General features: G+C 44.6%; 1 protein-coding gene across 1 annotated transcript in view; it reads right to left on the reverse strand.

The window, feature by feature from the left end:
- The window catches only part of LOC137563312 (long-chain fatty acid transport protein 2-like), a 59182-nt gene that overhangs the window by 26637 nt on the left and 9415 nt on the right, over positions 1 to 23130 (reverse strand). Inside the window, exons 2-3 of the mRNA XM_068275606.1 lie at positions 20324 to 20533; positions 269 to 427 (exon numbers count right to left, since the gene is read on the reverse strand). Of these exons, the coding sequence (XP_068131707.1) occupies positions 269 to 427; positions 20324 to 20533 (369 nt within the window). The remainder of the gene's footprint in view (positions 1 to 268; positions 428 to 20323; positions 20534 to 23130) is intronic.

Raw genomic sequence — 23130 nt, forward strand, 5'->3', positions numbered from 1 at the left:
TAGGGAAGGAGGGAGGAAGGGAGGTAGTGAGGGAGAGGAGTGAGCTGCCTTTCCATTATCAAGCACCTGTAGGCATGTGTCTACAGTACCTTATGGAAAATACGGCCCAGGTAAGAGCTCCAGCAATAATTCGACCAAGTGGCTATTATTGTACTGTATGTATGTATGTATATTATTTAGAAACAGATTAACATTGTCATACTATGAAGTATAAATGAGAAAAGGATTGGTAGTGAAGATTTAGAGAGGATTTACACAGGTACTATACCTTGCTGAATACATCCACGGACCCCGATCATAAGTCCAGCACTATGGTAGAGAGGCAGGGGAATGTAGAATATATCCTTGCCTGTAACTCCAGCAAGCGTGCTTATCGATGAGCTGATCAATAAACGTCCTTGATTTATAACCGCAGCCTTGGGGAGACCTTAACAGAAGAAGTGTTTAGCATAACACAGATTATTATAAACTGCACTTTTCTCTAATAACAGAAGGTGTGAGATTTGCCCATATACTATACGGGGTGGGCCATTTATATGGATACACCTTAATAAAATGGGAATGGTTGGTGATATTAACATCCTGTTTGTGGCACATTAGTATATGTGAGGGGGGGAAACTTTTCAAGATGGGTGGTGATCATGGCGGCCATTTTGAAGTCAGCCATTTTGAATCCAACTTGTGTTTTTTCAATAGGAAGACGGTCATGTAACACATCAAACTTATTGGGAATTTCACAAGAAAAACAATGGTGTGCTTGGTTTTAACGCAACTTTATTCTTTCATGAGTTATTTACAAATTTCTGACCACTTATAAAATGTGTTCAATGTGCTGCCCATTGTGTTGGATTGTCAATGCAACCCTCTTCTCCCACTATTCACACACTGATAGCAACACCGCAGGAGAAATGCTAGCACAGGCTTCCAGTATCTATAGTTTCAGGTGCTGCACATTTCATATCTTCACAGCATAGACAGTTGTCTTCAGATGACCCCAGCATTCCTAGATAAAGTTTCCTGGAAAGTGGATTGGTCGTCGTGGGCCAGTTGAATGGCCCCCAAGGTCTCCTGATCTGACCCCCTTAGACTTTTATCTTTGGGGTCATCTGAAGAAAATTGTCTATGCTGCGAAGATACGCGATGTGCAGCACCTGAAACTACAAATACTGGAAGCCTGTGCTAGCATTTCTCTTGCGTGTTTTGAGCTGCCAGGAAGCAAGAAAATACTCAAAATAAATGTGATAGTACTTTTTCACCAACTTATGGGAACTTTTTCAATTGTAAAATGCTGAAAAGTTAGTTTAAAGAGAAGATGAAAATGATCTCCTAGGAGATAACTCAGGTGGAAAAGTTAATTGCATATGGGCCAGGATGTGAAAGTTCTGGTGCTTAAAAAAATGCTTTATTCAATACAACTTAATGAATAAAACTGCTTATTTTTCAAATATTCATTTATAAAGTATTAATAGATGATTGCATTGAGAATATGGATTCCTTGCTTATTAAGACTTGGCAGCCAGAGGTGAATACCACCTGCCCACTCAGTCTGAAAAAATCCACATCTTGAATATGCTGTAATTCTCATAAGCCATTTGATATAAAAAATGACTTTTTACTCCCCTCACATTTTTGGTGGCCATTTAGTCTTTCATTACATTCTTGCAATAATAAAAATAATGGCATATGACTTTGCAGGCATGAAGAAATAGTTTCTGTGGTAATCGTTTTTGTTGCAAGCTCCAAGGGACATAAGAACCATACTATGAATTTGGTCTGCTTATTCACTACAGGTAGTCCCCAGTTATGAACAAGATAGGGACTATAGGTTTGTTCTTAACCTGAATCTGTCCATAAGTCAAAACGCTGTGCCATCTTTGTCCCCGTACGTTCTCTATGCCCCCCACTGTGTTGCCTCCAGTGTGTCACATCTGTCCCCTTTTGCCCTCAGAGTACTACATCAAAATGACATTTTACTGGTTTAAAAAAAACATTTTTCTTTGATTTTTTTTTTAAATTGATATTCTCAAAAACTGCAAGATCTTAAGTCCGTTCATATTGGCAGGTTGTTCGTAGGTTGGGGACTATCTGTATATAGCAAAACCGCAGTATTTGATTTAAGTGGATCTGTCACAGAGCAATCGCTCTCGGCCTATGATAGTGATATATAGTTACATAGTTATTTTGGTTAAACAAAGACATACGTCCATCGAGTTCAACCAGTACAAAGTACAACTCCAGCCCATCCTCCACATACCCCTGTTGATCCAGAGGAAGGCGAAAAACCCCCCACAAGGCATGGTCCACTTAGCCCCAAAAGGGAAAAATTCCTTCCTGACTCCAGATGGCAATCAGATAAAATCCCTGGATCAACATCATTAGGCATAACCTAGTAATTGTAGCCATGGATGTCTTTCAACGCAAGGAAAGCATCTAAGCCCCCTTTAAAGTCTAACTTTTAATTTTGTATAATACAGGTTCTCATTAACGATTGATTAACTAAAACTCTATTCAGTTTGCTCTCACAGAACTTAAAAAAGGGAGTCTGAAGTGGAAAAAACACCAGAAATTTACCAAAGGAGAGGAAAGGCTCTGGGTCCTATAGAGACTTCCCATTCCTCTCCTGGTCCCACTGGTCCAGTCGTTCCTGCACTGGCTTCCACGTTAATAGTCTCTGAATGATGGTTCGGAGTCTGCTCTCTGCCGCTGCAGGGGGAACTTTGGAAGTCTTCGGGAGCCTGAGTGCTCCCAAAGATAGACTGGGCATGTGCAAGCGCACAAGAGAGCAGGAGAGGATCGGGGGGGGGGGGGGGGGCTCTTGTAGACCCAGAGCCTTCCCTCTCCTTAGGTAAGTATCTGTTTTTTATTTTTTCACTTTAGACCCGCTTTAAGCATTCATTAAAGAGATACTTAAGTCTAAAAAAATAAATGATTTTTACTCACCCGGGACATCCCTCAGCCCCCTGAAGCTGTATGGTGCCCTCGCAGCCTCGCTCCGATCCTCCTGTCCCTGCTGGCGGCTACTTCCGGGTTCGGGGACAGCCGCCGACAGGCTGGGAACGCGAGTGATTCTCTGCGTTCCAGGCCGCTATATCACCCTCTATGCTGCTATAGCGTATACATGCTGCTATAGCGTATACGTATACGCTATAGCAGCATAGAGGGTGATATAGCAGCTGGAAACGCGGAGAATCATTCGCGTTCCCAGCCTGTCGGCGGCTGTCGCCGAACCCGGAAGTAGTCGCCGGCGGGCAAAGGATGATCGGAGCGAGGCTGTGAGGGCACCATACAGCTTCAGGGGGCTGAGGGATGCCCTAGGTGAGTAAAAATCTTTCTTTTTTTTTTAGACTTAAAGCGGAATATAACCCTGCATTTCAACTTTGCTCTAAAACATTATTTACAGTATATTATATGCAACCAGCATTTTTTTTTTACTAGACCAGCATTGGAAGGGTTACACAGGGCTTTAAAGTCCCTAGAGATTTCTGCAGACGCATCCGAAGTTGAGTTAGATACTTTTTGTTTACAAATATGTATCTAAGTGTTTATTGTGACTCATCTCTCTCAGTTGGAGGACAGCCAAAGAGTGTGTAACATTTCTAAATATATACATATAACTAAATAGAATGTAACTATCTGAACGTCTGCACAGAACTTAAAACCTCTGTGTTTAACCCTTCCAATGCTGGTCTAGTAAAAAAAAATGCTTTTTGCATATAATATGCTGTAAATAATGTTTTAGAGCAAAGTTGAAATGCAGGGTTATATTCCGCTTTAAGTATTCCTTTAAAGCTAAGAATGAGCCAATAGCCATAGTTAGTTATAACAGTGTAATGCTTGGGGGTATACTTTCTGAGTCAGCGTGCATGCTCAAGACTGGAGGGCTCGCTCTTTACCTGCTGACCCTGCCTGGCACGCCACTAGCTGACTTTCAACCTGTCCCTACCTGGCACACCACTAGCTGGCCCTAAAAGGACTTAGACGAGCAAGCATACAAGCTAACCATTCAAAAAGAGGAGTCAGCTCAGCACACAGACTTGCCAGGACAATGTGCATTTATTTTCCCATCACACACTTGCAATAAATGTCCGACTTGCAAGGCCGACGATCGTTTCGGGGCCACTAGGGGTCCCCTTTGTCAAGGCATGTAGCAGAAAGACATATATGAGACAATAAATGCACATTGTCCTGGCAAGTCTGTGTGCGGACGTCTCTTTTTGAATGGTTATACTGAGCAGCCGTGGAATCCAGCACCAGCATTTACACTCTCTTGTGTGCGGTTCTTTTACTCAAGCATACAAGCTGACATAGAAAGCAGAGCTACCACCAAGAGCAACAAGTACAGGGAGTGCAGAATTATTAGGCAAGTTGTATTTTTGAGGAATAATTTGATTATTGAACAACAACCATGTTCTCAATGAACCCAAAAAACTCATTAATATCAAAGCTGAATATTTTTGAAAGCAGTTTTTACTTTGTTTTTAGTTTTAGCTATTTTAGGGGGGATATCTGTGTGTGCCTATTACTGTGCATAATTATTAGGCAACTTAACAAAAAACAAATATATACCTATTTCAATTATTTATTTTTACCAGTGAAACCAATATAACATCTCAACATTCACAAATATACATTTCTGACATTCAAAATCAAAACAAGAACAAATCAGTGACCAATATAGCCACCTTACTTTGCAAGGACACACAAAAGCCTGCCATCCATGGATTCTGTCAGTGTTTTGATCTGTTCACTAGAGATGTCGCGAACCTCTGATTTTCGGTTCGCGAACCCCGTTCGCGAACTTTCGCGGAAGGTTCGGTTCGTGTAAAAGTTCGCGAACCGCAATAGACTTCAATGGGGAGGCGAACTTTGAAAAATAGAAAAAATTATGCTGGCCACAAAAGTGATGGAAAAGATGTATCAAGGGGTCTAACACCTGGAGGGGGGCATGGCGGAGTCGGATACATGCCCATCTGGATGTGACGCAAAGCAGCGTTTTAAGGGCAGAAATCACATTGAATGCTAAATTGCAGGCCTATAGTGCTTTCAAACATCTTGCATGTGTATACATCAATCAGGGAGTGTAATTAGAGTACTGCTTCACACTGACACACCAAACTCACTGTGTAACGCACCGCAAACAGCTGTTTGCGTAGTGACGGCCGTGCTGGACTGGTGCGCACCGTTGCGAGAGTGCAGGCGATAGCGGTTTTAAAGCCCATATGGTCGCCGGGCTGTGCTAGCTCAATGATAGAACAACAGTGACTGTCCAGCTGATCAAATTTGGTCTGACCACAATGAAGCAACAACCTTATTATCTTTTGTGTCCCACCCCCACCCGAGACACTCAAATAGCCGGCGGTCATTGCTTCATTGTGATACGCAAGCCCCTTCACCGCGGCAAGGTAATGATCACGAAGGGGGATGGGCACATGTACATGCCCTTTGTTTTTTTGTTGCAGCCGCCCGCAGTGCAGCCAGAAAAATTAGGCAGGCATGTACACGCACCAGAAAAATCAGTGTAGCGACCTCTGCTCGCAGCGGCCTTAAAAATCCTGGACTCTGTTGGTGGTGGCGGAGAAGGCAAGCGGCCTGCAGGCAGAGATGCTGTGTGTGGGGACTGACTTAGTCTTTGGTCGTGCAGTAGCCCTCCGGGATCCATTCCTCATTCATTTTGATAAAGGTCAGGTACTGAACACTGTCGTGACTTAGGCGACTTCTCTCAGTGACTATGCCTCCAGCTGCACTGAAGGTCCTTTCTGACAGGACGCTTGCGGCAGGGCAAGAGAGAAGTTGTATGGCAAATTGGGACAGCTCTGGCGACAGGTCAAGCCTGCGCAACCAGTAGTCCAAGGGTTCATCGTCGCTGCTCGGAGTGTCTACATCCACACTCAAGGCTAGGTAGTCGGCTACCTGCCGGTCCAGGCGTTGGTGGAGGGTGGATCCGGAAGGACTATGGCGAGGAGTTGGACTAAAGAATGTCCGCATGTCCGACATCACCCTGAGATCGCTGGAGTGTCCTGTCCTTGCTTGCGTGGATTTGGGAGGAGGAGGGTTACTGCCAGTGGTACCTTGATTGCTTTTGCAGCCACATCACCCTTAAACGCATTGTAAAGCATCATCGACAGCTTGTTCTGCAAGTGCTGCATCCTTTCCACCTTCTGTTGAGTTGGTAACAGGTCCGCCACTTTGTGCCTGTACCGAGGGTCTAGTAGCGTGGCCACCCAATACAGGTCATTCGCCTTGAGTTTTTTGATACGGGGTCCCTCAACAGGCTGGACAACATGAAAGAGGCCATCTGCACAAAGCTGGATGCAGACGTACTCTCCATCTCCTCTTGCTCTTCCTCAGTGACGGGACGCAACTCCTCTTCCTCCCCCCAGCCACGAACAATACCACAGGAACGTGGAGCAGCAGAAGCCCCCTGTGACGGCTGCCGCGGTTTTCTTCTTCCGCCGCCTCTTCCTCCTCCATGGAAACACCTTCCTCATCACCATCATCAGAGTCTGACTCCTCTCCTTCCCCACACGACTCCTCTTCTTCCTCCTCCTCCTCCCCCCTCTGTGCTGCCACAGGTGTTGAGGAAACATCGGGTTCGGATGTAAATCGCTCCCACGACTCCTGCTGCCGTAACTGTTCTTGTTCACGTTCCTCCACAGCTGTATCCACCACTCTACGCATGGCACGCTCCAGGAAGTAGGCGTAGGGGATCAAGTCGCTGATGGTGCCCTCAGCGCGACTCACCAGTTTGGTCACCTCCTCAAAGGGCTCCATGACCCTGCATGCATTTCGCATCAGTGTCCAGTTGTTGGGCCACAACATCCCCATCCTCCCAGATTGTGTCCTTGTACTGTAATGATACAGGTACTGGGTGACGGCTTTCTCCTGGTCTAGCAGGCGAGAGAACATCAGCAGGGTGGAATTCCAGCGATTCGGGCTATCGCAAATCAGGCGTCTCACCGGCAAGTTGTTTCTACGCTGAATGTCCGCAAAGCGTGCCATGGCCGTGTAAGAGCACCTGAAATGCCCACACAACTTCCAGGCCTGCTTCAGGACGTCCTTTAAGCCTGGGTACTTGGACACAAACCTTTGCATGACCAGATTCAGCACATGTGCCATGCAGGGTACGTGTGTCAGCTTTCCCAAATTCAACACAGAAATGAGATTGCTGCCGTTGTCACACACCACGTTGCCGATCTCAAGCTTGTGCGGGGTCAGCCATTGCTCCACCTGTTTGTTAAGAGCAGCCAGGAGGGCTGCTCCAGTGTGACTCTCCGCTTTCAGGCAAGACATGTCTACCGCGGCGTGACACCGTTGTACCTGGCATTCAGCATAGGCCCTGGGGTGCAGGGGCTGTGTAGCTGGAGAAGAGATCGCGGCACCAGCCAAGGAGGAGGAGGATGACGACAGTGAAGAGGTGGTAGCAGGCGGAGAGGAGGTGGCTGGAGGCCTGCCTGCAAGCCGTGGAGGTGTGACAAGTCGGTCCGCTGTGCAGCCACGTACTACCTGCTTGCTGCCATCGGTCACCAGGTTGACCCAATGGGCTGTGTACGTAATGTAGCGGCCCTGCCCCTGCTTGGCAGACCAGGCATCCGTGGTCAGGTGGACCCTTGACCCAACGCTCTTCGCAATAGATGACACCACTTGCCTCTCAACTGAACGGTGCAGTTTGGGTATGGCCTTTTGTGAAAAATAATTGCGGCCTGGTATCTTCCACTGCGGTGTACCAATGACCACAAACTTACGGAAAGCCTCCGACTCCACCAGCTTGTATGGTAATAGCTGGCGAGCTAATAGTTCCGCCACGCCAGCTGTCAGACGCCGGGCAAAAGGGTGACTGGCAGACATTTGCTTCTTACGCTCAAAGACTTCCTTCATGGACAGCTGAGTACTGCTGTGGGCAGAGGAGGAGGAACCGCTGAAGGGAAGAGGCGGTGTGGAGGAGGGTGGCTGTTAAGGTGTAAGGGAGAAAGTGGATGAAGACGATGCACCTGAAGGGTGAAGAGGAGAAGGGGAAGAGGAGAAGGAGGGTGGCTTGTCTTTTGGGTGCTGCTTTTCCTCAGGTGTTCTTGCCATAGCTGTTTGTGCCTTCTCTCCAGGTGCCTTCGTAAGGCACTTGTCCCTACGTGAGAGTTGGCCTTTCCATGGCTCAATTTTTGCTGGCAGAGACAACAGATGGCTTTGCTCCGATCTGAGACACACATGTTAAAAAATTTCCAAACCGCTGAGCCCCCCTGGGGTGATGGCGCTACGGACGGTGGCATCAGCAGCTGACGTTGAAGGGCATGTTGGCTGGCTGTCCATAGCTGGCGATACATGGCGCCGGACACTGCCCCCAGCTGTTTCTGAGGATGAGCTCCCTCTGCTTCTACCATGGAGTCATCTCCTCCTACTCCTCTCTGACTCCCCCTCTGAACCGTCCCCCTGGTCATCTCCTCTACTGGGAACATATGTGGTATCCGTATAATCGTCATCATAATCCTCCTAGCCAGCTTCACTTTCCTCAAACACCTCCTCAACTGCACCAACTTCAGGTGGTTCATCATCCCCCTCCTCACACGTTATGTCCATACTATCACCACCTAACTCAGACGTATGAGGTGGTGTACCTGCGCCTTCTTCTTGTTGTTGCAGTAGTGGCTGTGAATCAGTGATTTCACCACCACCAAATAACTCCTGCGAAGTGTCAAATGCAGCAGATGTGGTGCTTGTTGTAGCTCTGGTGGCTGCGGGAGATGAGGTGTTCTGTGTTAAATACTCAAGCACGTCCTCACAATTTTGGGAAGTGATAGCACGTGCCTTCTTCTGGGCACTGTATTTTGGGCCAGGTCCGCACGAAATCACAGCAACACCACCTCGCACAGACCTGCCGGTGCCTGGTGGCCTTCCTCTGGGTCTGCCTCTACCTCTTCCTCTACCTGGTTTGTCCATTTTGTTCATCTCGAGAGGATGCTAGGTATATGCAGTGAGCTGGGTTCACTCAACACAACAGGTAGTTAGATGCAGTGAGGTGGGTTCACTGAACAGTAAAGGTACTTAGATGCAGTGAGGTGGGTTCACTCAACACAACAGGTAGTTAGATGCAGTGAGGTGGGTTCACTGAACAGTAAAGGTACTTAGATGCAGTGAGGTGGGTTCACTCAACACAACAGGTAGTTAGATGCAGTGAGCTGGGTTCACTGAACAGTAAAGGTACTTAGATGCAGTGAGGTGGGTTCACTCAACACAACATGTAGTTAGATGCAGTGAGGTGGGTTCACTGAACAGTAAAGGTACTTAGATGCAGTGAGGTGGGTTCACTCAACACAACAGGTAGTTAGATGCAGTGAGCTGGGTTCACTGAACAGTAAAGGTACTTAGATGCAGTTAGGTGGGTTCACTCAACACAACAGGTAGTTAGATGCAGTGAGCTGGGTTCACCGAACAGTAAAGGTACTTAGATGCAGTGAGGTGGGTTCACTCAACACAACAGGTAGTTAGATGCAGTGAGCTGGGTTCACTGAACAGTAAAGGTACTTAGATGCAGTGAGGTGGGTTCACTCAACACAACAGGTAGTTAGATGCAGTGAGCTGGGTTCACTGAACAGTAAAGGTACTTAGATGCAGTTAGGTGGGTTCACTCAACACAACAGGTAGTTAGATGCAGTGAGGTGGGTTCGCTGAACAGTAAAGGTACTTAGATGCAGTGAGGTGTGTTCACTCAACACAACAGATAGTTAGATGCAGTGAGCTGGGTTCGCTGAACAGAAAAGGTACATAGATGCAGTGAGGTGTGTTCACTCAACACAACAGGTAGTTAGATGCAGTGAGCTGGGTTCACTCAACACAAAGCTAGATATATGCAGTGATGATGAGGTGGGTTAAATAAACACAACAGGTACTTGGTATATGCAGTACGGGGTAGTACAAGGTGCAGCTCCCTGTCACACACACAGGTAGTCACTGAATGTGCTGGGCTGCTGGCAGTGGCACACACACTATGAATTAGCAAGGCTGTGCATGCAACAAAAGTGTCAGTTTGACACACAGAGAAAAAAAAGTACAGGATGAGCTCTGAAAAGAGCTGTTGAGGGGTGCTATAAAAGCAATAATAATCAGCCAGGAGCAAGCTAAGCAGCCAAGAACCTAACTAATCTGTCCCTAGAAGAACAAGTCTGCAGCAGCTGTCCCTAGTCTGTCTCTAGCAGGCACACGAGTGAGGCTAATGGCCGCCGGAGCCTGCCTTATATAAGGGGGGTGGGGCTCCAGGGCTTAGTGTAGCCTGAATGGCTACAATGTGCCTGCTGACTGTGATGCAGAGGGTCAAAGTTGACCCTCATAGTGCATTATGGGGCGAATCGAATCTTCCGCAAAAGTTCGCCTGGTGCAGGCGAACGCGAACCCGCAAAGTTCGCCTGGAACCATTCGCAGGTGAACCGTTCGCTACACCTCTACTGTTCACCATCAACATTGCGTGCAGCAGCAACCACAGCCTCCCAGACACTGTTCAGAGAGGTGTACTGTCTTCCCTCCTTGTAAATCTTACATTTTTATGATGGACCACAGGTTCTCAATGGGGTTCAGATCTGGTGAACAAGGAGGCCATGTCATTAGTTTTTCTTCTTTTATACCCTTTCTTGCCAGCCACGCTGTGGAGTACTTGGACACGTGTGATGGAGCATTGTCCTGCATGAAAATCATTTTTTGCTTGAGGGATGCAGACTTCTTCCTGTACCACTGCTTGAAGAAGGTGTCTTCCAGAAACTGGCAGTAGAACTGGGAGTTGAGCTTGACTCCATCCTCAACCCAAAAAGGCCCCACAAGCTCATCTTTGATGATACCAGCCCAAACCAGTACTCCACCTCCACCTTGCTGGCGTCTGAGTCAGACTGGAGCTCTCTGCCCTTTACCAATCCAGCCACAGGCCCATCCATCTGGCCCATCAAGACTCACTCTTATTTCATCAGTCCATAAAACCTTAGAAAAATCAGTCTTGAGATATTTCTTGGCCCAGTCTTGACGTTTCAGCTTGTGTGTCTTGTTCAGTGGTGGTCGTCTTTCAGCCTTTCTTACCTTGGCCATGTCTCTGAGTATTGCACAGTATTGCACACCTTGTGCTTTTGGGCACTCCAGTGATGTTGCAGCTCTGAAATATGGCCAATAACTGGTGACAAGTGGCATCTTGGCAGCTGCACGCTTGACTTTTCTCAGTTCATGGGCAGTTATTTTGCGCCTTGGTTTTTCCACACGTTTCTTGCGACCCTGTTGACTATTTTGAATGAAACGCTTGATTGTTCAATGATCACGCTTCAGAAGCTTTGCAATTTTAAGAGTGCTGCATCCCTCTGCAAAATATCTCACTATTTTTGACTTTTCCGAGCCTGTCAAGTCCTTCTTTTGACCCATTTTGCCAAAGGAAAGGAAGTTGCCTAATAATTATGCACACCTGATATAGGGTGTTGATGTCATTAGACCACACCCCTTCTCATTACAGAGATGCACATCACCTAATATGCTTAATTGGTAGTAGGCTTTCGAGCCTATACAGCTTGGAGTAAGACAACATGCATAAAGAGGATGATGTGGTCAAAATACTAATTTGCCTAATAATTCTGCACTCCCTGTATATGGAGCTGGGTAATGGAAGAGGCTACACAGGTTGTCACAGGAGTAATGAACAAGAAAGCAAGATTGCCCAGAGCAACTGCAGCTCTGGACTTCCGATACTGCCACAAATAATAAGACAATATGGTTGTGCAGTGCGATGCCGCACTGTCTATGATCTGAGTAACAAGACAAACAACGGACAGACAAACTGACTGTTGCCCAGGGTGGCTGCCGCCTCCGCCTAACCCTTTAGGCTGGGTAACAAGACAGATAACAGAAAGACAGACAGAATGCTTGCAAGATTAATCGCTACGCTAGTGATAGCAAGCATCCATACTGATACAAAACAAGACAAACAGGTTGGAGCGTAACTAATAGCAACCACAGCCTATAGTTATGTCCTCAGGAACAGAGCAAGCAGGATATCTACCAGTCACCAATGTGGTGAAGGCATCTCACTCCAAGCGCCGGAGGTTCTGGTGCCGCAGCCGCTGCTCTGGTTTGGACCAGACCAGACTAGCAGCAAATTATCCCGCGCCTGCGACGAGACCAGACGGAGTCACGTAGGTAAGTTCCGCCCGCTGCCAAATGCCACAGCACTTGGTTCCAGAGGAGAGAGCGAGGGAGGGAGAGCCCCCTAAGGTGAGGGAAGGGGGGGAGATGGTCCCCCTTCTCCGCCGCTGCCCACAGCTCTCCCTCCATTGCGCTGCTCTCCTCCTGCTGGGGGGACACCTGGCTACCTATTCTGGGGACATATATCTCAGGCTACGTATACTGGGGACATATACACCTGCCTACATATACTGGGGACATATACACCTGCCTACATATACTGGGGACGTATACACCTGCCTACATATACTGGGACATATACACCTGCCTACATATACTGGGGACATATACACCTGCCTACATATACTGGGGACATATACACCTGCCTACATATACTGGAGACCTATACACCTGCCTACATATACTGGGGACATATACACCTGGCTACCTATTCTGGGGACATATACCTCTGGCTACATATACTGGGACATATACCCCTGGCTACATATACTGGGCACATATACCCCTGCCTACATATACTGGGCACATATACCCCTAATTAACCTGTTTGTTTGCAGTCTTTTTTAGCTCCTTCTCCCATCTGTGTGAAACTGATCTGTATAAAATCTGTATCTGTATACCGATCTGTGTGAACTGATCTGTATAAAATCTGTATCAGTATACTCCTGCCATGTGTACCACAAAAAATTCCGGGTGCGTCAGTTGACGTACTTGGCGAATAAAGCTGATTCTGATTCTGATACATATACTGGGCACATATACACCTGCCTACATATACTGGGGACATATACACCTGCCTACATATACACCTGGCTACCTATTCTGGGGACATATACCTGTGCCTACATATACTGGGGATATATACCGCCGACTACATATACTGGGCACATATACCCCTGACTACATATACTGGGCACATATACACCTGCCTACATATACTGGGCACATATACCCCCTGACTACATATACTGGGCACATTACATATACTGGGGACATATACCCCTGCCTACATATACTGGGACATATACCCCTGGCTACATATACTGGGACATATACCACCTGACTACATATACTAAGCACATACATCCCTGACTACATATACTGGGGACATATACCTCTGGCTACATATACTGGGCACATATATCCCTGGCTACATATACTGGGGACATATACCTCTGGCTACATATACTGGGCACATATATCTCTGGCTACAAATACTGGGACACTGGCTGTTTGTCATTATGTGCATTTACTGGTGAAAAGCTGTCTCTTATTATGTGCATTTACTGGTGAAAAGCTGTCTCTTATTATGTGCATTTACTGGTGAAAAGCTGTCTCTTATTATGTGCATTTACTGGTGAAAAGCTGCCTCTTATTATGTGCATTTACTAGTGAAAAGCTGTTTCTTATTATGTGCATTTACTGGTGAAAAGTAGTCTCTTATTATGTGCATTTACTGGTGAAAAGCTTTCTCTTATTATGTGCATTTACTGGTGAAAAGCTGTCTCTTATTATGTGCATTTACTGGTGAAAAGCTGTCTATTATTATGTGCATTTACTGGTGAAAAGCGGTCTCTTATTATGTGCATTTACTGGTGAAAAGCTGTCTCTTACTATGTGCATTTATTGGTGAAAAGCTGTCTCTTATTATCTGCATTTACTGGTGAAAGGCTGTCTGTCATTATGTGCATTTACTGGTGAAACGCTGTCTCTTATGTGCATTTAGTGGGAAAACGCGGTCTCTCATTACATGCATTTACTGGGGAAACGCTGTCTGTCATTATTTGCATTTAGCTCATATTTTTTTTTTATGTAACTACATTACCTATAATAAACACAAACTGCGCCTGCCAAAGTACAAACGGGTGCAATAGCATATGCTTCAATCGAGTGTTCGCTATCACAAGTCCTTGAATATCAGTCTATAGTGCTGTGACAGCGCTCCTCTTCTTTTCTACAATTTAAACATAGAAAAAACAATCGCACATAGTGCATTACTGTGAATCACAAAGTACAGTTCCCCACACGTGCATAAGTGCTCAATTGTGCATCACTCGTGGTCTCTACAGCCCCTCCACACTAGCAGCTCACCAGATTGACACCACCTCACAGTCCAGGTGGGTCTAGCGCTTAGCCTATAGAGCGGCCAACTCCAATGACACTTCCACGATAGTTTAGTTCACAATTGGATGATCCATATTTAATGACAAGTTCCACATGAAAAACATATAAGAACACACATAGCATAAAACCGTTGGGCTAAAAGTTATGGCCTGCGCAATATCAGCGCACTCACTTGTGTAGGAAGATAACAGGCATTTCAGGCATTGCAGCCTAGCAATAAAGCTTCTCTGCTGGCGGTGTCGGCGTCCCGAACTTCCCCGCTCCTCGTGGCAGCCTGTCTCCTGACCTTCCAGATCCCAGTGACGTCAACGCTCCTGGTCACGCCCGACGCGTTTCGTCCAATGGACTCATCAGGGGCTGATCAGTCCAGCCCCTGATGAGTCCATTGGACGAAACGCGTCGGGCGTGACCAGGAGCGTTGACGTCACTGGGATCTGGAAGGTCAGGAGACAGGCTGCCACGAGGAGCGGGGAAGTTCGGGACGCCGACACCGCCAGCAGAGAAGCTTTATTGCTAGGCTGCAATGCCTGAAATGCCTGTTATCTTCCTACACAAGTGAGTGCGCTGATATTGCGCAGGCCATAACTTTTAGCCCAACGGTTTTATGCTATGTGTGTTCTTATATGTTTTTCATGTGGAACTTGTCATTAAATATGGATCATCCAATTGTGAACTAAACTATCGTGGAAGTGTCATTGGAGTTGGCCGCTCTATAGGCTAAGCGCTAGACCCACCTGGACTGTGAGGTGGTGTCAATCTGGTGAGCTGCTAGTGTGGAGGGGCTGTAGAGACCACGAGTGATGCACAATTGAGCACTTATGCACGTGTGGGGAACTGTACTTTGTGATTCACAGTAATGCACTATGTGCGATTGTTTTTTCTATGTTTAAATTGTAGAAAAGAAGAGGAGCGCTGTCACAGCACTATAGACTGATGTAACTACATTAGCTGGTATAACTTCATTACAGTTAGCTCCACCCATGGGCAGGGTATATGAGGGATATATTTATTAAAAAATATAAGGGCATCAATATAAAAAAAAATCTTCAAAAAACTTTATGGTTGGCGTGTGTTGGGGGTGTGGTTAGGGTGTGTGTTGGGGGTGTGGCCTGTGTTCCGATTTCTAATTTTAAAATGTTGGGAGGTATGCTAGTGTAAGAAGTATCACAAGGGTGTTGCTGCATAGTTTAGCTAGTACGGTATATGCTCAGTTCAGGCAGTTTAACCAAACAGGTCGAAATGTTCTGGAATCAGAAAGCCCTGAACACCACTGTTGTTCAATGGGGAAAAAGTTCTGCATGTTTTTTCTGACCTCTGGATGCCAACTAAAGCAACCACATGCAACACATGGCATGGAAAGCCCAGTTAAATATAAATGCTTTTAACAAGGGGCAAAAGTCTATAGAGGTTGGGAGGATCAATCTATGTGGCTTGGAGGCTAACTTTGGAAAGAAGTGAATTTTTCAGTTAATATCTCTGTGGTCCATTAATGTTGAACACAGTTATAGAGTAACTAGGGGTCATTCGTTGGACTCCAAACACAGACAGCCTGGCCTGCTTTAGCACTGCATACTTTGCTCTACATGTTTACATTTTTTTGATACCTTTGTACACAACATAAGCATGACCCCCGCCCCCCAAAATAAATAGATAAATAAAAGAATTGCATGACAAATTAAAACTCTCCGAGTGTAAGCCAGTATTTACAAATTAGCAATTCAGAGAATGAGGGGTTTAATCCTGGCTTTATATACAATGATATATTTTCCCAGGGCACTATTATAAATATGTGCTATACATTTTCACCAGGGCCAATTTTTGGAAAATCGCAATCGCTGTGATTTTGCCACAATTTTAATGCAAGTCAATGGAAGCGTTTTTAAGAAAAAAAAATGCTCAGACGGCGCTGACAATTCTGAAAAGAGTTCACAGTGTGTCTCAGGCCTAAGGAATGTAACCAGGCAATGGAAGGCCACAGGCACAGTTGCCATGAAACAGGTCTGGCAGGCCAAGAAAAACACAGCACCGGAATATGAGGAGGATTGTAAGAACGGTTACAGATGCTGCAGATGGTATATCTGTACATTGTTCTGCAATTCATCGTAATTTGCACAATGAATATCTGTATAGCAAGGTGATAAGAAAGAAGCCCTATCTGCACTCATGCAGCAAACAGAGTCATTTGCTGTATGCAAACGCTGATTTAAAAAGCCAAATTCATTTTGGAACAAAGTGCTTTGGCCCAATCAGACAAAAGATGAGTTATTTGGTCATAATTTAAACCACTTTGCAAGTTGGAAGCAGAACAGCGCATTCCAAGAAAAACACCTGCTACATACTGTCAAATTTGGTTGAGGTTCTATGATGCTGTGGGGCTGTGTGGCTAGTTCAGAGCTTGTGGCCCTTACTAAAGTCAAGGTCTGGTGAATTCAACCCAATATCAACAAATTCTGCAGGATAATGCACAAGAAAAACACAGGGGTTGGATATTCCAACAAGACAATTACCTAAAACACAGGTCAAAATCTGCAAAGGCATTCATGTAGAAGAAGTACAAAGCTCTAGAATGACCGTCACGGTCCATGGACTTGAATATCATCTGAAATTTATGGGATGATTTGAAGTACGTAACCTGTCCATGTGTGACAGCCATCAAATTTAATGGTACTGGATTTTGTATGAAAAACTCATCAAGAACCATTTCACACAGAATCCAGACATACATCAAAGGCTATAGCAGGCGTCTAACGGAAGCTTAGCTAAGTATTAATTTCATATCTCTGATGGGGTGTCCAAATGTATCTAATTTTGTTATGATGCATATTACATAGTTTTTTCTATGAATCCAATACATTTAATTTCACTGCAGAAATACTGGTGCCATATGGCATAACCTATATTAAAAGGAAGTTGCTACTTTTAAAGTTCAGCCAATGATACAAATACAGTACCTCTGAGTGGCTCCCAAACTTTTTGATATGACTGTATAGCAGCTGCTATAGGGCAAAATTCTTGTCTGTGTACAATAGCATTAATGGATTAGGATTAGGTTAAGTGTGAAAGAAATGTGCTCACTATCACCAGCTACTATAAGCACACAGACCTTGATGGACACTGTTCAACTAATCTTCTTTATACTTTGCACCTTTATCTAACTTGACAACTCTGTCATTTATCTTCTTTCTGGTCACTACCTTCTTTTAACATCTTTACATCTTGCCCTCCCTCACCTTCTTATGCCGGGCATACGCGGCACGTTTTATGCGCCGGATCGAGCCAGCGGCTCGATGCCAGCGCATCCCTGCTCGTCCTCGAATCGATTCCCGCTCGTCCCCGCCAGCGGTCCTTATCAGCTGCTCGATTCCCTGCCATTGGGAATCAAGCGGGCGCGGGTCGAGCGGCTTGATCGGGCCAGCTGAATATTATCAGCTGGCCGGATCAGCTGGTCGATACAAGGTACAGAAACTTACTGTGTATCCCCAGCATTACAGCTTACAGACCATGTCGATGTCTGAGAGACCATTGTAAACTTACCTTCACAATGTTTTTAGACCTTCTTGCTTCACTAAACTCCTCATCTCAGTTTTCACTTTTTCCAACCATGCCGTGTCCCAAGACAACTGAACACTATCATGAGGCCCAGATTTCTGGAAAGGCCACAAAGACCTGAATGCCTGCTGCTCAAGGGGCGATTTCAATTTGCCATGTATGTTGGATTGCTGCATAGGGAAAAGGAAGGATGCCAATGGAGAGCAGCATATGGAGGAGGTGAGCTATTGTTCAAGGGAGCTGGATATGAAAAAGAGGAGCTACTTCACATGGATCTTACACATAGAAGGGAGGGTAGCATATGGAATGGGAGGGCAGCTGCAAGAATGTTGGCCAGGGGGCAGAAAATGACAGCGGCGCTTGGCTTGTTACAGAGCTTGTTTCAGTTACTTCTTGATTTTGCCTGCCGAAGCGAGTTATACCCGCACATTGCAGTTTATGATAAAGTGATGCTTATTTGAAATCAACTAAATCTAGTCAATTATGGGGATTTATGGGGATCCACCACCACTACCTCCCTTTTTAAACTGCTTTTAGTGTATATTAATCTTCTTGGCACCTCTGTTGTACTAATATTTTATACAGTGTCCACCCTTGTGTGGAGGGGCGTTGCCCTTTTCTTTGGATCTGCAGAGAGAGACTTCTTAACTTGAGTGGGGTCAGGTTCATGTTTCCCACTGTTTATACAGTGGTTGCTCAGTGTTTCTCAACATTTTATTGGTATGTACCCCTTTTAAAACACTGAACTCACCAAGTACCCCTTAGCATAATAAACATTATCACAAGTACCCCTTGACAAATATATATTTAATCGTAGTAAATGATAATTGCTTCTAAACAATTCCTAAGCATTTACTATTGCCTTTCATTAGCTAAAATACTAATTTGGTGTTGTTTAAATAAGATTTATCATTTTCTAAATTTGCTATTCTTGGTTAAGTATATCAAGCCCGAGTACCCCCTGGAACCATCAGAAGTACCCCCTGGGGTACGCAAATCACACATTGAGAACCTAGGTGGTAACCTACCTTTGTGAGTATTATTTAACACAAAGACACTATACCCACATTACTTTGACATACAACACTATTGTGGGCTCTCAATTTCTTCTTTTGTGTTTCTATAAGCTATTGTTCAAGGGAGCTGTATATGAAAAAGAGGAGCTACAAGAGAGCTGTATATGAAAAAGAGGAGCTACTTCACATGGATCTTACACATAGAAGAGAGGGTAGCGTATTGAATGAGAGGGCAGCTGCAAGAATATTGGCCAAGGGGCAAAAAAAGTACACATTTTGGCCTTGACTATCATCACCTCCAAATAAAGCTGCACTTTAACCCCCTCCCTGCTAGTTAATGGCCCTTACCAGGCTATGGCCCTGCCAGTGTATACAAAGCCACTTCTTTTCTATAATCATCTTACTACCTATTACAACAATACAGCTTATTCTGACTACATTCATTTCCACTCCTGTAGCATGGCTTCTATAGTGAATCAGTTGTTCAACTTTGCACACTACACTGTTCTCTGCCCATTGCCTTAAAACATGCACACTTGTTTCCACGAGCATGTTGGAAAAAATCCTTTACTTGACCTTTCCCTAATTTCTTACTTGTAAGCCATTTCTCAAGCACACATTTCCCTAATTTCTAACGTCTAAGCCATTTCTCAAGCACAAACTTATTTTTTCACAGCTCCAATTCATCAGTTAACTTTTATTAAACTAGGATTTGTACCACACTCTCAACATAAAAAGCATGCGCAAAAAGTGGCCAAGAATGATCTCCACAGAGCTACGTTTTTCTTCCTCCTTCTCTTCTCCTTCATTCTTCCCATAAATATTTGACACTGTTGACCACTCTCTTCTATTCCAAGTCTATTGGTATTCCTAACACTACCCTCTCTTTCTATTAATTTATCTACATACTACAAGATTAATCAATAGTCCAGTGCAGCTGGTGATGGCAGTGGATACAGATAAAGACCGCGATGGCCAGCTGTAGCGACCCAAATTGAGAAGGCCCCAACTCCAAGTTTACTTACTAGGTATAGTGTGGGCCATAACACCTAAATAAATATTTGTGCACTGTAATCTTCATTTGAGATGTTTTTTATATTGCGTGTGCTGGGTTCTAAAAATAGATTGTCCCCCTGAACAGTTGTTGGGCCCCAGGAATTTAAGTTGTTTCCCATTTCAGCAATCCGGTTCTGCTCTACAATATATCAGGATTGCCACCTAACTTTCTTTTTAATTTCCCCTCATCTGCTGGTCCTCTTGGATTAATGAAGCAGGGTGAAATCTTCATTCAGCATTTTCTGTTGGGAACACTTTGGGGTCACTGGTGTAATGTGTTGGTTAGAAACTGCTTTTTATCAATAAATATCGAATTTCACTTTAATGTGTTCAGAATGCCACAATTTTCTCGTAGGAGTTGATTTCTGCATAAAAAACAATTTACGCATGCTGCAGAGACAAGACAAAAGTCTATCATATACCTGTAGTTCCAGATGTGTAGATATAGAGAACTGGGGATTTGTCAGTAAGATGGGATCTGTAGGATTCAGGGACTTGCTCTTGAGAAGCAGCTTCCACTTTGTCAAGTAGGCTGATCACTCCGTCAGTGGGAGAATCTCTGCTCAGATAGAATACCTGCACATCTTGTTCTGCCAGTGCGGGTAAGACTTCCTCCACCGCATTCTTCAGTTCTTGCCATGAAACAAAGCAAAGTACGTGGAATTTCAACTTAAACTTATTAAGTTCCCTTTGGACAAAGTGGGAAAGTGTTAGCCTATTGTCATTTTTTCGTCCTCTGGGTCCTCATTGGGAAGATGCTTACTGTCTAATGGACATACAACAGTATGCAAATTCACAGATAGAAATAAAAACTTGATAAAGGTGGGAGTTAATCCTTCCCTTATGTTTCCATCTTCCCCTTCAGCAGAGTAGCGCAGTGGTAGTCTATGGATGAGAGTATTACCTTCTTCAGGGAAGCAGGAATTTTTAGTCGCATGAGGCAGGTGGACAAAAAGGGCGCCGCCATTCACTCCCATAATAAATATCGTTTAATGGGCGCCCAACAGGAAAAAAGGGTGCCGGAGAAAAATAACGTTTTAAAAGCGGCGCCCGGAGACTTTTAATGTTTTATAACTGCTTCTCATGATTACCCATTATTTAATGATTTATAATTTTTTAAACATTATTTTTAAACGAAAAACAGTACAATATTTTTTTTAAACATTACTTTTAAACGAAAAACCGTACAATTTTTTTTAAAAAACATTTTTAAACGAAAAACCGCACCATATTTTTTTAAAAACGTTATTAATGCTTATCACAGGGGCGTCTTAGGTTTAGGCACCACCAGGAAGGTCTTAGGTTTAGGCACCAACAGGGGGTCTTAGGTTTAGGCACCAACACGGGGGTCTTAGGTTTAGGCACCACCAGGGGGGTCTTAGGTTTAGGCACCAACAGGGGGGTCTTAGGTTTAGGCACCAACAGGGGGGTCTTAGGTTTAGGCACCAACAGGGGGGTCTTAGGTTTAGGCACCAATAGGGGGGTCTTAGGTTTAGGCACCAACAGGGGGGTCTTAGGTTTAGGCACCAACAGGGGGGTCTTAGGTTTAGGCACCAACAGGGGGGTCTAGGGGTTAGGGATAGGTACAGGGAGGGTTCTGTGTGAGAGTAGGGTTAGGTATAGCTTTAGTAAAATTCTTATTAATGTTTTATAAAACGTTATTATAAATTTCACTTTTTAAACAGGGAAGATTAACGTTTTTAAAATTGCCCATTTCATACACATTATTTAATGATTTATAACTTTATAAAACATTATTTTTAAACGAAATATAGCACACATTTTTTTAAACGTTATTCATGATTATCGTTTAAAACCCTGCGCCCTTTTTTCCCGGCGCCCTTTTTTAACGAACGCCTTCTCCAGTGTGGGGACCACATTATTCTCCTCTAAGAAGGGACAGGGCCTTGCACTCCTGGCATATAACTTAAACACATAAATAAATAGTGTATGGGTTGCTAATAATCACTGTTATCATCTCAATGACCCGACCATCTCGCATATGGAATTGTTATTGTTTTGGGGTTTTTTTGCTTGTCATTGCAATTTTGGGAGGGATCTTTTCCTGGCATATGGCCCTATTTGCTTTAATATAATCATATTTTATGGTATAGATCTATTTTTCTGGCTGACTTCTGCAGGGGACTGTTGTGTCTGTACTGTATGCATATGTCTGCCTATATCAAGTTTTGTGTTATTCATTAACTCTTCATAAAGTTCTCTGCTGACTGATTGAAAAATGCTGACTGATTGAAAAACCGATCTCTGGGTGTGCAACCTGTATCTTCTTTCTATTTCAAATATAATAATAATTCTTACATTTGTATAGTGCTTTTCTCCTGTCGCACTCAAAGCGCTTGCAAGGCAGCCACTAGAGTGCACTCAGTAGGCAGTAGCAGTGTTAGGGAGTCTTGCCCAAGAACTCCTTACTAAATAGGTGCTGGCTTACTGAACAGGAAGAGATTTGAATCCAGGTCTCCTATGTCAAAGGCAGGTCCCTTAACCGTTACACAAGCCCTTAACCATTATACTATCCAGCCACTGATATAATATACTCCTACACAGCCCACTGCTGTGCTGCTCTGCAAAGGGGAGGATCATGCTTGCAATGCTGTTATTTAAGGGGAAGGAAAGGGTCATGATGATGATGATGGCTGTCCTAGTTATGGGGAGCGGGGGACAGGGGCAGAGTGATGTGTTAGGGAGGGACTAACATGGTGTGTGGCTAATTTGATATATTATGCCAAAAAGCTTATTGTACTATGGTGGAACCAGGCTGTGTCCCCACAGGTCTCAAGCTGGCTAGCTTATACACACGGATATCTACCTATCCTTAAAAGAGTATATACAGTGGTTTGCAAAAGTATTCGGCCCCCTTGAAGTTTTCCACATTTTGTCACATTACTGCCACAAACATAAATCAATTTTATTGGAATTCCAGGTGAAAGACCAATACAAAGTGGTGTACACGTGAGAAGTGGAACGAAAATCATACATGATTCCAAACATTTTTTACAAATCAATAATTGCAAAGTGGGGTGTGCGTAATTATTCAGCCCCCTTTGGTCTGAGTGCAGTCAGTGGCCCATAGACATTGCCTGATGAGTGCTAATGACTAAATAGAGTGCACCTGTGTGCATTTCTGATCAGTGCACTCCTTGTTCAGCCTGTGAGTTTAGGTTGTGCTTTAAATTTCTCAAAAACGTTATCCCTGACCTGACTGGTGTGT

The sequence above is a fragment of the Hyperolius riggenbachi genome, chromosome 3 (genome assembly GCF_040937935.1).
Source record: "Hyperolius riggenbachi isolate aHypRig1 chromosome 3, aHypRig1.pri, whole genome shotgun sequence".
Classification (NCBI taxonomy): Eukaryota; Metazoa; Chordata; class Amphibia; order Anura; family Hyperoliidae; genus Hyperolius; species Hyperolius riggenbachi.